Genomic DNA, 14530 nt, shown 5'->3' on the forward strand with positions numbered 1-14530 from the left:
TTTAGTTAATAAACAAGTTGAATTCACGTGTTTGTTTTAAAAAAATACAATTATTTTATTTTATTTTTTATATTATTCTAATTACCTTACTTTCTTCTTATTTATTTTAATTTCTCACGAAAAAAAAAGATATTTTAGAAAAAAATGTTTTTAACATTAATTTTCCATCTTTAATGTAGTAAATCATAGTGGTTGGTCTCTTGTTTATTTATGTATAATTTTTATAGATTGAATTTCATTCCGAATTCACTTCTTGGTATTTAAAATCGTTTCAAATATAAGATTTTATTAAAACATTAGAATTTAATTGAATTCAAAAAATTCTAAATATTTTATAAATTTTTTTAGCTAGATGTTGGAAATGCTTATACACTATGCAATAGAAGCCAGAAATTCAAATGTTTTGTGAAATAATAATAAAAGTTACTTTTTATTGTATTTATGGAGCATTTGGAAACACGGTGCAAACCATGTTCCTCTAAATTTTTTTTTTTGTTAAAAATTAATTTTTTTAGTATGTTTTGGATCATTTTGATGCGCTGATTTCAAAAATAATTTTAAAAAATTAAAAACATATCATTTTGATGCATTTAGATACGAAAAACACTTTGAAAAGCAACCGCAACTACACTCCCAAACAAGAAATGGTAAAGTTTTTTTTATATAAAAAGTTATTAAAAAGTTAATGTAGATTAATTAAAATTATATTATTTTTAAAATTAAAAAAAAAACTAAGCCAAATTTTTATCAGATAAATCAAATCTATGCTTTTATAAGAGATCTCCCGCGTACATTAGTCCTTTCTCAGTGAAGACTGTTCACGTTTAAATTTATGCCTTTACAACCGAATTTTCGTTGCAAAAAATAAAAAAAAAGATTTGAAATATACAAGAATAATATTGAAATAAATATGCTTCCACTTTTTTCTTGCATCATAATAACTTGCAGAGTGGAGTGACTTGGGCTTGGATGGAAATTAATTAAAAATTACAAAGTGGATTGATTTCTGTTTGAAAATCTGCTCAACCAGACCTTTGGTTTTGTGGTTGGTTGTCCAGCAAATTATGACTATAAGCCCCAATAATGTAACCCCATGAAGGGTGATCATGTCCTGTGGACCTCATCATTCATCATGGAGCTTCTTCGAGATTCAACCTTGATCATTGGAAAGCACTTCCTGCCCTGCTCCATGTCTCTCTGCCTGTCGCTGAAATTGCTGCGGGGAAAAATATTGGTCCACAAGTCAAATGATACATAGAAAATATCAATGCTATTTTTATTATATATATAAAAAAAAGTTCATTCAAACATGGAGGGAGGCATCATCTGTCAAAAAACTATCTCAATTCAAAAAATTAAATTATTAGGTGAGGTCTCATTATATGATTTATATTATTCTATAACATATTCCCTTAAGTGAAAGCTATTTGAGCTTGAAACTTGCACAGACTCACATTACCTTGTGCTTAATTTTTATCAAATAAATAGAGAAGATAAGATTCGAACTCGTAACTGCTTGGTCATCAAGACTCTGATACTATGTCAAAAAAACTATCTCAACCCAATAACTAAAATGATTAGGTGAGGTCCCAAAATATGATTTATATTATTTTCTAACAACATTATCCTTAGACATAGCGAAATTAAGATTTTAGAATTAAGGTTCTATAGGAAAAAAATTTTGATAAATCTTGAAGCTAAAATGATAAAGGGAGAGCTAGGAGTAAAAAAAAATGTATGTTGTATTAAATATTCCTTATAATTAAGGATATAATTAAAAACAATCCAAAGATTTAAGGACCAAAAGGTAAACTTTTTGTTGTTTGGGCTGCCATGGAGAATATAAGATGATGAAGCCCAAGGAGAGTATAAGATGAAACTGGAATCTGGAAATTGACATTAGATTGAAAGATAAAAACATATACTCTAATACTATTATGTTCCACGAGCATAATCATAGGATATTGCCTTAGGGTAAACATAATGATAATCTTGCTTGGTCAGATTAATGTCTTAGTTTATATTTGACACCGATGGTGGTTAGTTTAAGAAATGTTTTAAATTATAGTTTTTTTTAATTAAAATTTCATAAAAAAATTACCATATATATTGATTAAGTATACATTTGCAACTCCTAGCTAATATTGGACAAGGAGTGGCAAAGATTTTCACTTTAAATGAGATTTGAACTCATAACCGTTTAGTCATTAAGATTTTGATATTATATTAAAAAACTATTTTTATTTATGGGTTAAATTATTATATGAAATTTTAAAATATAATTTATATTATTATGTGAGATTCCTTAAATGAGAGCAGTTTTTTTTAATGTCTGCATAGCTCTTAACATCATCGTCCATGTCTACCTGCGTTATTCGCTTTTGACTGTAGCTAGGCAGCTAAGAACAAGTATCCTGTAAAGAAAATGGAGATATAAATGGTTAACACTACCAACTTACCTCAAGTGTGCAGCCGGAGTTGAAATTCATGAAGTTTTTGCTTGAAAATGGAAATCTTGAATATTAAAAAGTAATATAAAATCATTTCCGTAGCTTCATTTAATTGTTTAGGTTTTGGATTGAGATAAATTTTTTATATAATATTAAAATTCTAATAATTAAAGAAGAAAAAATCAAGGTATAATTGAGGGGGGGAATGTTGGAGCTGAAAGCTAAAAATTCCATGCTAAAGTGATTAGGCCAAAAACTATGGACATTAAACAAATTATGTGGGGCCCGTAGCTGATATTTGGTTATACTCGGTTGCAGAACCCTCTCTGTGCAGGCAATGTCAATAATTCAAAATAAATTATAAAATTAGATAAAATGATTGGTTTTCAAATATTTTTTATTTAGAAATATATTAAAATAATATTTTTTTTATTTATAAAAAATTGTTCTTAACATCAAAATAATCTAAAAATATTAAAAAAAATAATTTAAAGTAAAAAAAATTATAAAAAAACTTTTCAACCGCAAAAATAATAGCTTAATAAGATTGTTCCATTATGAAAAAAAAAAACATAATTTCTACATTAATTTTTCATAATTAAAACTTGTTTTCTTGCAACTAAGTTTAACAATCACAGTCATTACAATTTTGCTTCGGCGGCTAAAGGGTCGATTGTACTTCTAACGACAGATCAGGATATATATATATATATATATATTAAGAAAGGTCTTTTTGAACCATCTAGGTAGTGGTCAAGTGATAAGAGTTTGAGACCAAGAGATTTGCTTTCTTTGTGGTCTCAGGTTCGAGCCTTGTGGTTGCTCATATGATGGCCACTGGAAGCTTACATGGTCGTTAACTTCAGGATCTGTGGGATTAGTCGAGGTACACGAAAGCTGGGCCGGACACCCACATTAAACTAAAAAATCTTTTTGTTATAAATTATAAATTTAGGTGCGCCCCGCCACATTTATAAGGTGGGCGGCATAAGCTTTGGTCATTGAAAATGGAGATATTTCATGGTGAGTAATTTACTTGTTGTATTTTATTAATTATTTTTTAGATTGATTTTATAGAAAAAAATTTATATAAATAGGAGGGAGAATTTTTTTTTTTTGTAGATCATAAGTTTTTTTTTTTTTCTATTTTATTATTCAAAGGTAAGCTCAGGAACTATCCTGCTAGTTACTTTTTAAATATTATAATTTTTTTTTGAAAATATCAAGCCAATTAGGTATTTTATTAATATTTACCTTGTTTTTTTTTTAAAAAAAAAGAAGAACCTGAAGAGATAAATAAAGGAATAAAAGTACATTTTAATGGCCATTTTTGTGATTTGTGATGTGGTTTGGAAACTGATTTTGATGGTAAAACCAACATATCAATATGTTTTATTCAAACTATATTATTTTAATTATTTTTTAAAAATTATTTGATTTGATCCATGTCTTATCAAAGTTTGAATAAATTAATATTTAAAATAAACCTAAGAAATTCAATAACTATGGTTTGCATGTCCTAACAATTTTTGAAAGTGCTTGATTCAGTGATTCTTATGTATTGAAAGGATATATGAAAGCTTGTAAAATATTAAGCTATAATTAACTTATGAAACCTTTTTTCCGTACAGATTCTGACATTGTTTAACATGATCAGCTTGCTTTGACGTTTTGAATTAACACGCTGCTGATTTCACAGGATGACAACCATGTCTGGTTCCACATCTGCTTGCGATACAATCACCGAGTTACCAAGCGATGTGATGGAGAACATCCCAATGCGCTGACCGCAGGGGGGTGTGATGAGAACTTGTATTCAACTACCCTTGCAGCTACAAATTAGACAGTTCAGAGCGTATATAAAACTTGTGATCGCTCTTTACCAAGCTTTGCTACTTCATCGAGGACCTCTAGTTAAGCTCAGTTTCTCAGTTTCTGATCTGGAGAACTGTTCTGATACCGATCACTAGCTACATTTCCTATCAGAGAATTACATCGAAGATTTCACCCTTCGTGTCTCGACAGGCGAGCCCTATAAACCGCCGCGTCATCTGAATTCCTTCAACAACTGAGGCATTTGAGCCCCCATTTGCATTCGAAGAATTCGACAAGCTCATTAGTCTTGAGTTTCGGAAAGTGCTCTTTGCAGCTGAGAGGTTTGGAATTTTTATCTCTAATAGCCCTCTATTAGAAAGAATGACATCGGCAGGTTGCCCCCATTTCTTCTGCCTCGGGATCTGTGCTCCTAATCTCAAGTATCTATCTTTTTGTGGAACTTTTTATTCTATTAATTTGAAAAATACTCCTCTTCTTGAAATTGTGTCCATTTCTATGAATGGAATCCCTGAAACTGCGAATTTTTCTCCGAGTTTTTGGCTCTAGGCAGTGTACAGAACAGGCTTCCTAAAACCTCAGAATCTTCATTTGTCTGCTGCTATCCGTTTTGAAAAGATAGAAGAAATTTCATGTGCTCTATGCTTGATCAGAAGCTCCCCCGACTTACAAAAACTTGCAATCAGGGTGAGTGGCAACAGTATAAGTCCTCTTCTTCTTTGCCTGTTACATTTAAAGACAGTAAAGAGTTTGTGTTGTGTGCCCCTTCTAGGCAAAGACCAAGGCAAATGCTGTCATGGAACCTGTTCTGGAATATATGAGAGTTCAAAACTTCTTAGATTGCTCATTGAATAGACTTCGAGAAGTAGAGATGCAACTTATCTATGGTGTGCAGCAGGAATTGGAATTCATAAAGTTCTTGCTGGCTAAATCAACAATATATTTTTGTTAAAACAATCAAGAGTATCATTCATAAAAAAAAAAAAAAAAAAAATAGAGTTTAGATCTCATAGGTGAAATTTTGTTTGAATTGAGTATAGATTATTATTTTGGTTAAAAAATATTGACATCTAATTAAGTTAAATGAGAAAAATCAAACAAGTAGCACGAGATAAGAGATCAAATATGTTAATCTTTATATAATTATCAATTTATTTATTAAACATATACATTGAATTTCCGTTTCAAATATTTCTTGATGTTAAGAAAATATTTGTCACTTGCATTATATATATGAAAATTATTGTTATCATTTAACAAAAAATTATTTTTATTAAGACAATACTAAAGGGTGTGGTTAAATTAGCGTAGCCACACTCACAAAATATTATTTATTGTAATAATTTTTTATTTTTTTATTTAATTTAACCCTTCAATAATCTAATATTTTTTTAGTTTTTTTAATTTTATCATTTAATATTAGATTATTTGAGAATTGTGCTTTGTATTTTTTTTATTTTTTTATGTTGGGTTGTATGTTGTTCTCATGGATTTAGTTTTTTTTTTTTCAATTTCAACTTTTAATACTAGATTTGTTGGAAGTGGAGCTTCATGGTTTTTTTTCTCTATGAATTTATCATGATCTCATAAATTAAATTGCGAGTTTAACAAATTAACATGAATTGACTTAGATTTTTTTTTGTGCTACTTTTTCTAATTAATTTTTTTTAATTTTATCTTTTAACATTTGATTAGTTGAAAATTGAGTTTCATGGTTTTTTTAAAAAATTTATTTCTATGAGATTATTCCAATCTCATAACACAGGTCACAAGTTTGGTATATTGACCTGGATTGATTATGTTTATTTTTTTGTCCTTTTTTAATTGAATATTTTTTTTAATTGGACTTCATAATTTTTTTATTATTTTCTTTTTATTTATTTCAATCTGATGACTCGGTTCACATGTTTAACAGGTTGACCATATTCATTTGTTTTTAGGTCATGAATATTTTTTGTTTCAATTGCATTCTCCAACAAATCAATCTTCTTTTTGTTTATTTAGTTTTTTTTTTAATTTTATTTTTTAATATTAGGTTGTTTGAGAATTGAGCTTCGTAATTTTTTTTAATTTGCTTTATTTGGAATTATTCATGTCTAATAGATTTTTTTTTCTCGATTTCAAACATTAGATTTATTGAAAATAGACCTTGGTAATGTTTTTTTTTTTATTTTCTTTCAATGAAATTATCTCGACCTCATTATCCAAGCTATATGTTTAATAGGTTAGTCTGAGTTGCTTTTTTTTCTATTTTTTTAATAATTTTTTTTATTTTATTCTTTAACATTAGATTGGTTGGAAAATAGGCTTTAAAATTTTTTCAAGTTTGCTTTTCAGTGGGTTATTTCGATCTCATGATCTAGATTGTGAATTTAGCAAGTTAGCCTGAGTTGACTCGAGTAGTTGTTTTTTTTATTTTTATTTTTTAATATTGAGTTGATGAGAAATTAACATTTATAATTTATTTTGATTTGATTTCTATAAGATTATCACAGTCTCATGACCCAACTTATAAATTTAACAAATTAACTCGAGTTTATCTGATATATCAAAATCTTTATATTTTAAAAAATATCATTCAATACATTATTATATTAATATTTTAAAAAAATATTATTTAATGTGCGTTGAATTTATAATTAAGTTTTTTTATTAAAAAATTAATCCAAACAAATCGACAGCGAGCGGACCAATGATCTATTTATTTAAAAGTTAAAACGGTCCTGGACTCTCGTGCTGATTTGCACTTTGCAGAGTATTTTATCTACAAAATCTCACACCATTATTTATTTATTATTATTATGGGGCAACCGGGGACTGATCTGTTTGCTAGCCGTTAGAACCAATTTAGACAGTCATGAAAACTTGGGGGACTATTTTGGAACTTCGAAATCTGACACTTGCACTACTACTCTTGAGTCACTTTTCCCTGATTCTCTCCACATCTCTCACCAGTCACCACCAGAACCAAGCAAGCAAAAAAAGCGAGCACTCACTCACTCACTCACTAATTCAGATCTAAAGATTCCAAATCGCGTAAAAGAACCGCAAGAAATCTAGAAACTTTCTTGTCTAGCCATGGAAACGACGCCGTCAGAGTCATCTTCTACGCCATCAACAACAGTACCAAAGAAGAAGCAAGGATTAGGATGGGTAGAATGGCTAAGAGGATGGATGTACATACTATACGAGATGTTATTTCAGCGAATCATGGCTAGTCACTTGCAGAACCCTCTCTCTTTACCTCCTATCAACAATCTCACTTGCATTGTCACCGGATCCACCAGCGGTATCGGTCTCCAAATCGCCAGGCAATTGGCGGAATCCGGAGCCCATGTTGTTATGGCTGTTAGGAATACCAAAGCAGCGCATGATTTGATTCATAAATGGCAGTCCGAATGGACTGGACTCGGCCTTCCTCTTAATATCGAGGTAGGTGGTAGTTTGGCCTTAATTACTGTTTAATCTTTGTTATACGTGCTTGGATTTTCTTAAATTAATGTTGTGGTGATTTTTGAAGGTGATGGAGCTTGATCTTTTGTCCTTGGAATCGGTTTCGAGGTTTGCCGAAGCCTGGAATGCGCGAATGGGACCTTTGCATGTTCTTATTAATAACGCTGGAATATTTTCCATTAGAGGTTGGTGTTTTGAATTTTTTTTTCCAACTTTTTTTTTTCCTGATATGTAAATGCGATGTTGCCTGCTGCTTGTGCATTATTTCTCATTTTTTAGTATGGAAGTAGGGCATTGGCAATTCCCAAGTATAACAGGTAAGTACTCAAGGAGAAGGGAATAGTAAAATGTGGAATCCCTTCATTTGTGAATACTCATGGTTAGTTATAACAGCTGGTATAGTTTAGTAAACTGATACGAAGGTTCCTGCTATTCGGCAATGAGAAGTCGTGGTTACAATTAGATGATAAGTGCTGTTATTGGAAATCAAGTCAAATGAGCCAAGGGTGATGCATGGCTTCAGATTACTTGTTTTTTTCTCCCAGTTTAGAGAGGATATCCTTGGAGGAGGGTGTTTTTGTTTTGTAAAATAGCCTTGTTCATGCTGTTGAGCCAGAGCCTTTTGACCATCCCGATAAAAATACATTTTTGGATCCTCCTGCCTGCCTAAGAGATGCTGCAGTAGTTTTTTTGTTACCACAGCATGTCTTGATGACATGTCGGAATCCATTTTTCTGTGATGTCATTCCTGTGTCTCGCTAATATTACTAAGTCCACATCATGAATGACATGAACATGGCCTGAGGGTCTCAATGATAGGCTTTTCTGTCGAAACTTTTGGTTTCTTGTGTGAAAAGGACAGTAAGCCTTTGAATCATATGTTATTCCACTAGCTTGGTTGCTTGTTGTTTATAGCTTGCCATGGCATAGAGGAAGCATGGATGGTTGCCTCACTGTGATGTATTTACGTCTTCAAGTCCTGTCTTTTCTTTTGTACGAATGGCCTGTTTCTTGCAAATGTATATGCAGCATTTTCAAACAGTTGAAGGATCTTCTGAGATGAAAAGTGTGTGCATTACCGCATTTCCACGGTCAGGGGTTCTTAATTTTTGAAAGAAAAAAGAAAGAAATTGTGGGTTCTTTTGGGTTTGAATGGTGATGTTTGGTGTGTAAGGACAATGGGAAGATAATGTTGGCTTTGATTGTCAGGAACGTCTTGGAAGAATTCAACATATTAATAAGAATGTTACTGGAATAATTCTACGCGGAGGGATGGGCATTGTTGGAGAAAACAAGATTTCATGGTGTTTTCACAATGTTTGTGATCAAAAGAAGTGAAAACTTCAAGTTTAGTTCAAATATCCCTGAAGGTTTTACATTGTTCTTAAGAATGTTTGGAGAGCATTCTTCTACCCTACATGACTTTCAGTTAGAATCACTCAAAGGAAGGGAGACAAAGGAGAAGTGGCCTTTTTTAGTCAAGGTCATGGGTATTGGTGGACAGAAAGCATTGCTCTGCCAAATGTGAATGTTTTGGAGGTAGAACTAATTAGAGAGTTTCAATGACATGGTTGGCAAGACGTTTCAGGTGCCCTTAAATAAGGGAGTCATCCTGTGCATTTTGTATTTTATTTTATATGGACCAATGAGAATGTGATATGCAGGTTTTCTATAGGTTTTGCTTACTTTCTCAAGAGAATAGGTTGCAAAAATCACGAGAATCTAATAATTTAAGAAGCTGCATTGATTTGTTCATGAGTCCTTGATCAGCCATGCATTTAGGGATGGGATGATGGGGAGATAATTGAGATTTTGAGTGAGGTGAGTTTTTATGGTCCTGCTTCAAGCTTTCTGCTTTAGTTCAAGACTCTTCTTGACGAGTGTTGTTTAGCAACTATGCAAGGTGTTGCTAATGATCTGGCTGCTTCTTGATTGAAAAGTTTGGTTAATCTTTGATTTTTATGGAGTACTGTTGAGCATTTATGTAAACTAGTATTGTTTCTATTTGCAGTCATAAAAGCTTTTTGGATATGCATTTCTTATATATTTATCTACCATTTGACCATAAATAACTAGTATGCTTTGAATTTGTTTTATCAAGGACCACAAAAGTTCTCAAAGGATGGGTATGAAGAACACATGCAAGTGAATCATCTAGCTCCAGCATTGCTTTCGATATTGCTTTTGCCATCCTTAATTAGAGGCTCTCCAAGCAGAATTATCAATGTGAATTCAGTTGTGAGTACTATGGCCAACAAAAATATACTTTGCCTCTTTTTAGCTGTGTTCTCTTTCAATATAGGATCTTACAAATGTATTTAGGAAACTATAAAATAGCGCCTAGCATTCCTTATTAAATGATATAGTCTTGTGTGATTGATAGATCCAGCAAATTAAAATGATGTGCAATTGATAAATCTGGAAGAAGAAAAACAGCATCTATTTCCTGTATGTATTTATGATTTAATTTTCCGGTCCTGGCATGATGTGTCAATGTCCATCATTTTCCTGTTCCACAGATTTGTGCAATTACCTCGGAGGAAAGGAAAACATATTAATATGATTGTGAAATTGTGCCCCCTGCATAACAGTTCTGCTCGCCGTCATATAGCATCTAAATCCCGTCATAATTCTAATGTAACATTCATATGCTCGCATTTTTTATTGGTTTTTAATGTTTCTCTCTTCTCTAGATGCATTATGTTGGCTTCGTTGACACTGAAGACATGAATGTTATTTCTGGAAAGAGAAAGTATACAAGCTTAGTTGGATACACCGGCAGCAAGTTAGCACAGGTGTGCTTAGAGTTGATATTTGATACTTTTGACTGTATAATTCTGGAAACTGTTATTTTTATTTCGGGTTCAAGTTAACAAAGGAAATGTCCCTATTGTTTGTGCTGCATGAAGTTGCTGTATCAATATAAAATGCTCACCTCTCTCCTCAATCACGTTGGATTCTTTTTATCCCTTTTGTTTTGAACGATAAAAGAACTGTGATGCTGGCATCTCTGTTAAAGTTCCTGTGGTTTTTCAACTGGATTGGTTTCTGTTGAGCATCTGTGTTTCAACTACTGGATTTATTTTCTTTTAGGGATGCAAATGAACTGAACTCTTACCACAGTCATGCTTGTTTTTCTTAATTGACCTCACTTGGTGTTGTTTCTTTAAATTATTAGGAAGAGCCTGAGATTAATATTGGACTTGCCAAAACAAATGAATAAGCTCAAACATACATGTTTTCTGCCAAATATTGGATGTGGGATTCAAAATTGGCTTCAAATTATGAATCTCGTGTGGGTGAAGGTGTTGTGGGAGTGAATTATCCAGTTGTCCTCTGACTATAAGATATAAAATTAAATTATAGATAAATTTTAGAATTAATATGGAAGTTTGATTGTTAAAGACCACGGCTTTTGTTTGCATTACAAAACATGCTTGCCATGCAAACGGTTGATGGAGAAAGGTGGATTTAATTAATTTGTTAGGAAATGTTAAATCTGGTTTGCTAGGTACAAATACCTTAGATTCTTTTGCATGGGAATTATTGCAGATAACTCAAATAGCTCTAGCAATATCATATTACTCAACATTATCCCTTTCCGAGGCTACATCACTGCATGAACATGTTCAAAGGATGTATTGACAGTATTTCAGTAAGCTGCTATCTGTTATAATTTGTTTTAACATTCATGAATGAATCATGAACTTGTGACCTTTGGATTGCAGGTCATGTTTAGTAGTGTTCTGCACAGGCGGCTTCCAGCTGAATCTGGCATCAGTGTATTATGTGTTTCCCCTGGAGTAGTCCAAACGAATGTTGTAAGTCTTTTGAATCAATCATTATAATTTTATTATGGAATAGGATGTGCCAACATATGTCTGCATATAGTTACTGATACAAGTTTCTTGATGCATATGTTTTCAGTATAAATACAGACGAAGCAATAATGTCTATGATTTGTGCTGTTACTGCTATTAAAAAAAGAAAATGCTGAGGGAATGTCATGATGGAAAGCCGCGCTGTAAAAGGGGGAGAAGTGGGTAAAAGAGAGATATATTAACATTTAAAGACATTTCCTTTCAATAAAGCCATCCTAGACAAGCTTTTTTTTCACATGAAAAGAGTATGACTTAACTATTCAGAACATGTTATATAGCACAATGGTGGAAAGATACAGATTTATAACTTCTTATAAAGGGTGTTAGCTTGGGATAAGCAGCAGATACCTTTGGCTATTTTTGATTAAATATGGCTGGTTCCAAAGTGGAGCTGTTATTCATTTATGTTTTGGGAGGGAAAAGCATCGTTAGGCTTTTTGGAAATATATAGTGTTTGTAGCTGTTTTGATCATGTTGATGTGTATTGGTTGACAAAATATAGGATGGTAGTTTTTAAATGAAGTTGTAGAACCCTACCAATGGGGCTCTAGCTCACCAGTAGCAATACTTGTCCTTTAAGAGGGAGGTTGTAGGTTTGATTCCTCAGAGAGAGGCTAACCTAAATTACAAACACCTTAAAAAACAATAAGTTGTAGAACATCATTCTTGGTGTACACCTTGATGGGACTAAATGATGGGATTGATTTAGAGAGACCAAATCTGTTGTTGAATTGGTTTCCTTTAGCTTTGTATGATCAAAATAAACATTCTTTCTAGTTATGTCATTGTATCTTACATCCTGCTTTCAACTTTATCTAAATTCAGGCAAGGGATCTTCCCAAAATTGTGCAAGCTGGTTATCACCTAATACCGTATTTTATCTTCAATGCCCAAGAAGGTAAGTCTCCCAAATGATAGCATGTTCTCACTTTGCAACTTTGTGGGATAATGGTGACAACTTGTCTTTTAATTTTTAACATGACATTCATGACTTATGATGTCCTTCTTGTCATCATTCTGATCACGATACATGATGTATTGAAGTGCATGATGTTTTTCATCTCCTGCCTGCTGTTTTATCTCTCTTTTCTGCCCAGTGAATGCCAAGGAACTTTTTCAGGAAACTGAAATATGAGAGTTGAAGAGGTTGTGCATGCCAACAAGAAGCATTGATTGTTGGACAATTCATATGTTTCTATGTTTAAGATGCATGTGACAAGAATTTTACAAATGAAAACATTTTAGTGAGTCAGATGCTGTTGCACGTGTCTTGCATTCTCAATGTCTTAGACGTTATGGCTTGTAACACTGTCAATTTGCTGCTAGAATGATTTATTTCACTGTTGGTCCCCACTGGCTGTAATAAACACCATCCTTAGGAGCAAGTTTTTTTTTTAGTCTCCACACATAAATAGTCTCCTTGCAAAAGAGCTAAATTCATTTACGGTTTCCCATCAAACTGTGAGTAAGTTGCTCAGGAAAGACTTCTAAGTTGTACGAGGAGATGTTCTTTGTGTTCTGCCAAGGCAAGAAAAGAAAGACTTGAGAGTGAATTTATTGTTACTATTCCATACTTTTTGTGGTCAGCAGCTATATGTAAAGGTTTTGAACTGTTGAAGATGTCTAATATTCAGCAATTCAGACACATGGTACCTGAGTCTGAAGCTCTTTGGAAATCCTCACAAATCCATTTTTATGCAGAACTTGTATGTTTAGCAAAGCCATCTAGTTTATTCAGAACATTGAATAGAGAACTAGGTTGCACCAAAAGATTTTATAGAGAAAATGGCTTTTCGATTTCCAATGAGAGTTGCTATGACAAAACATTATCAGTCAATAATTTATGGAATCACAGCATAATGTACCATGGAAAGAACCAAAATATGAGTTATCTTGCTATTATGCTTAACCGCCTTCAAATTTAAGAGGAAAAAAAAAACAATATTCTAACTGCTAGCTAACCTCATATAATTTGCATCCAATTCAGGTTCCAGGAGTGCTCTTTTTTCAGCAACTGATCCTCAGATTCCTGAATACTGTGAGTTGTTAAAATCAGATGACTGGCCAGTTTGTGCATTCATTTCTCAAGATTGTCGACCAACAAATCCTTCCGAAGAAGCACACAACATCGACACCGCGTATGAAGTGTGGGAGAAGACTTTAGAGATGATCGGCCTGCCTTCGGATGCTATAGAGAAGTTAATAGAAGGGGAAGAAGTTAGGTGCCGTTATGGGGAACGTCAGGAGTAGACATTGTGCTGCTATCACACGGGAAGGTACTAGTTCTTACCAGGCAGTTAACTTGGAATGCATGTATACTAAGTATTTTTAACATCAATCCTTAGATTTGTGATCATTTCTATCGTGTAATGGAAAGTTGTTTTACATCACTATATGAATTTTCCCAGTAGGTTTGAGCAAGGCAGCCTTTAACATGCTGCTCCGCTGCACCACACAGATTTCTTCATGTAAATTACTGCTGTCTCCAGACCTGTATATTTCTTGGATAATTAGAGGACAGAAGGAAAAGAATGGATAACCAGACATGAAAGACTTTCATGCATTCCTGTCCGACTTTTCTCTCACAATATTTTCTTTTTCAATGGGATCTATCTTCTAGATTTATGTGGGAGTACCATACTCCTTGGTGCTTCCTTTTTCTCCCTTTCACTCACAGGTCCAGTTTCAAGTAACTTTTAACTCTGAAATCACAGTGCCGAATACATCAGGAAGACGAAGGTCTGTAACTTGTAAAAGGTGGTCGCCCTCGAATTCGTCCGTGATGTTTGGTTCCATGGAAAGGAAAGATACCATTTAGAAAATAACGAGATAACATGTCCGCGCGCTGCCGCGAGCTTATAAAATAAATGTATTTGATAGTGTTATAATTATGAACCAGCGCTAGATAAGTAA

The 14530-nt window shown here is 32.8% G+C and overlaps 1 protein-coding gene across 1 annotated transcript; it reads left to right on the top strand.

The window, feature by feature from the left end:
• Window positions 1–7210: 7210 nt before the first annotated feature.
• LOC18105621 (dehydrogenase/reductase SDR family member FEY) lies at window positions 7211–14189 on the top strand. Its single transcript, XM_006374207.3, has 7 exons — window positions 7211–7715; window positions 7804–7921; window positions 9838–9974; window positions 10430–10531; window positions 11465–11557; window positions 12443–12515; window positions 13605–14189. The coding sequence occupies exons 1-7, from the start codon at window positions 7362–7364 to the stop codon at window positions 13865–13867; spliced, it is 1140 nt and encodes a 379-aa protein (XP_006374269.1). The 5' UTR covers window positions 7211–7361; the 3' UTR covers window positions 13868–14189.
• The last annotated feature ends 341 nt before the right edge of the window (window positions 14190–14530 follow it).

The sequence above is a fragment of the Populus trichocarpa genome, chromosome 15 (assembly GCF_000002775.5).
Source record: "Populus trichocarpa isolate Nisqually-1 chromosome 15, P.trichocarpa_v4.1, whole genome shotgun sequence".
NCBI lineage: Eukaryota > Viridiplantae > Streptophyta > Magnoliopsida > Malpighiales > Salicaceae > Populus > Populus trichocarpa.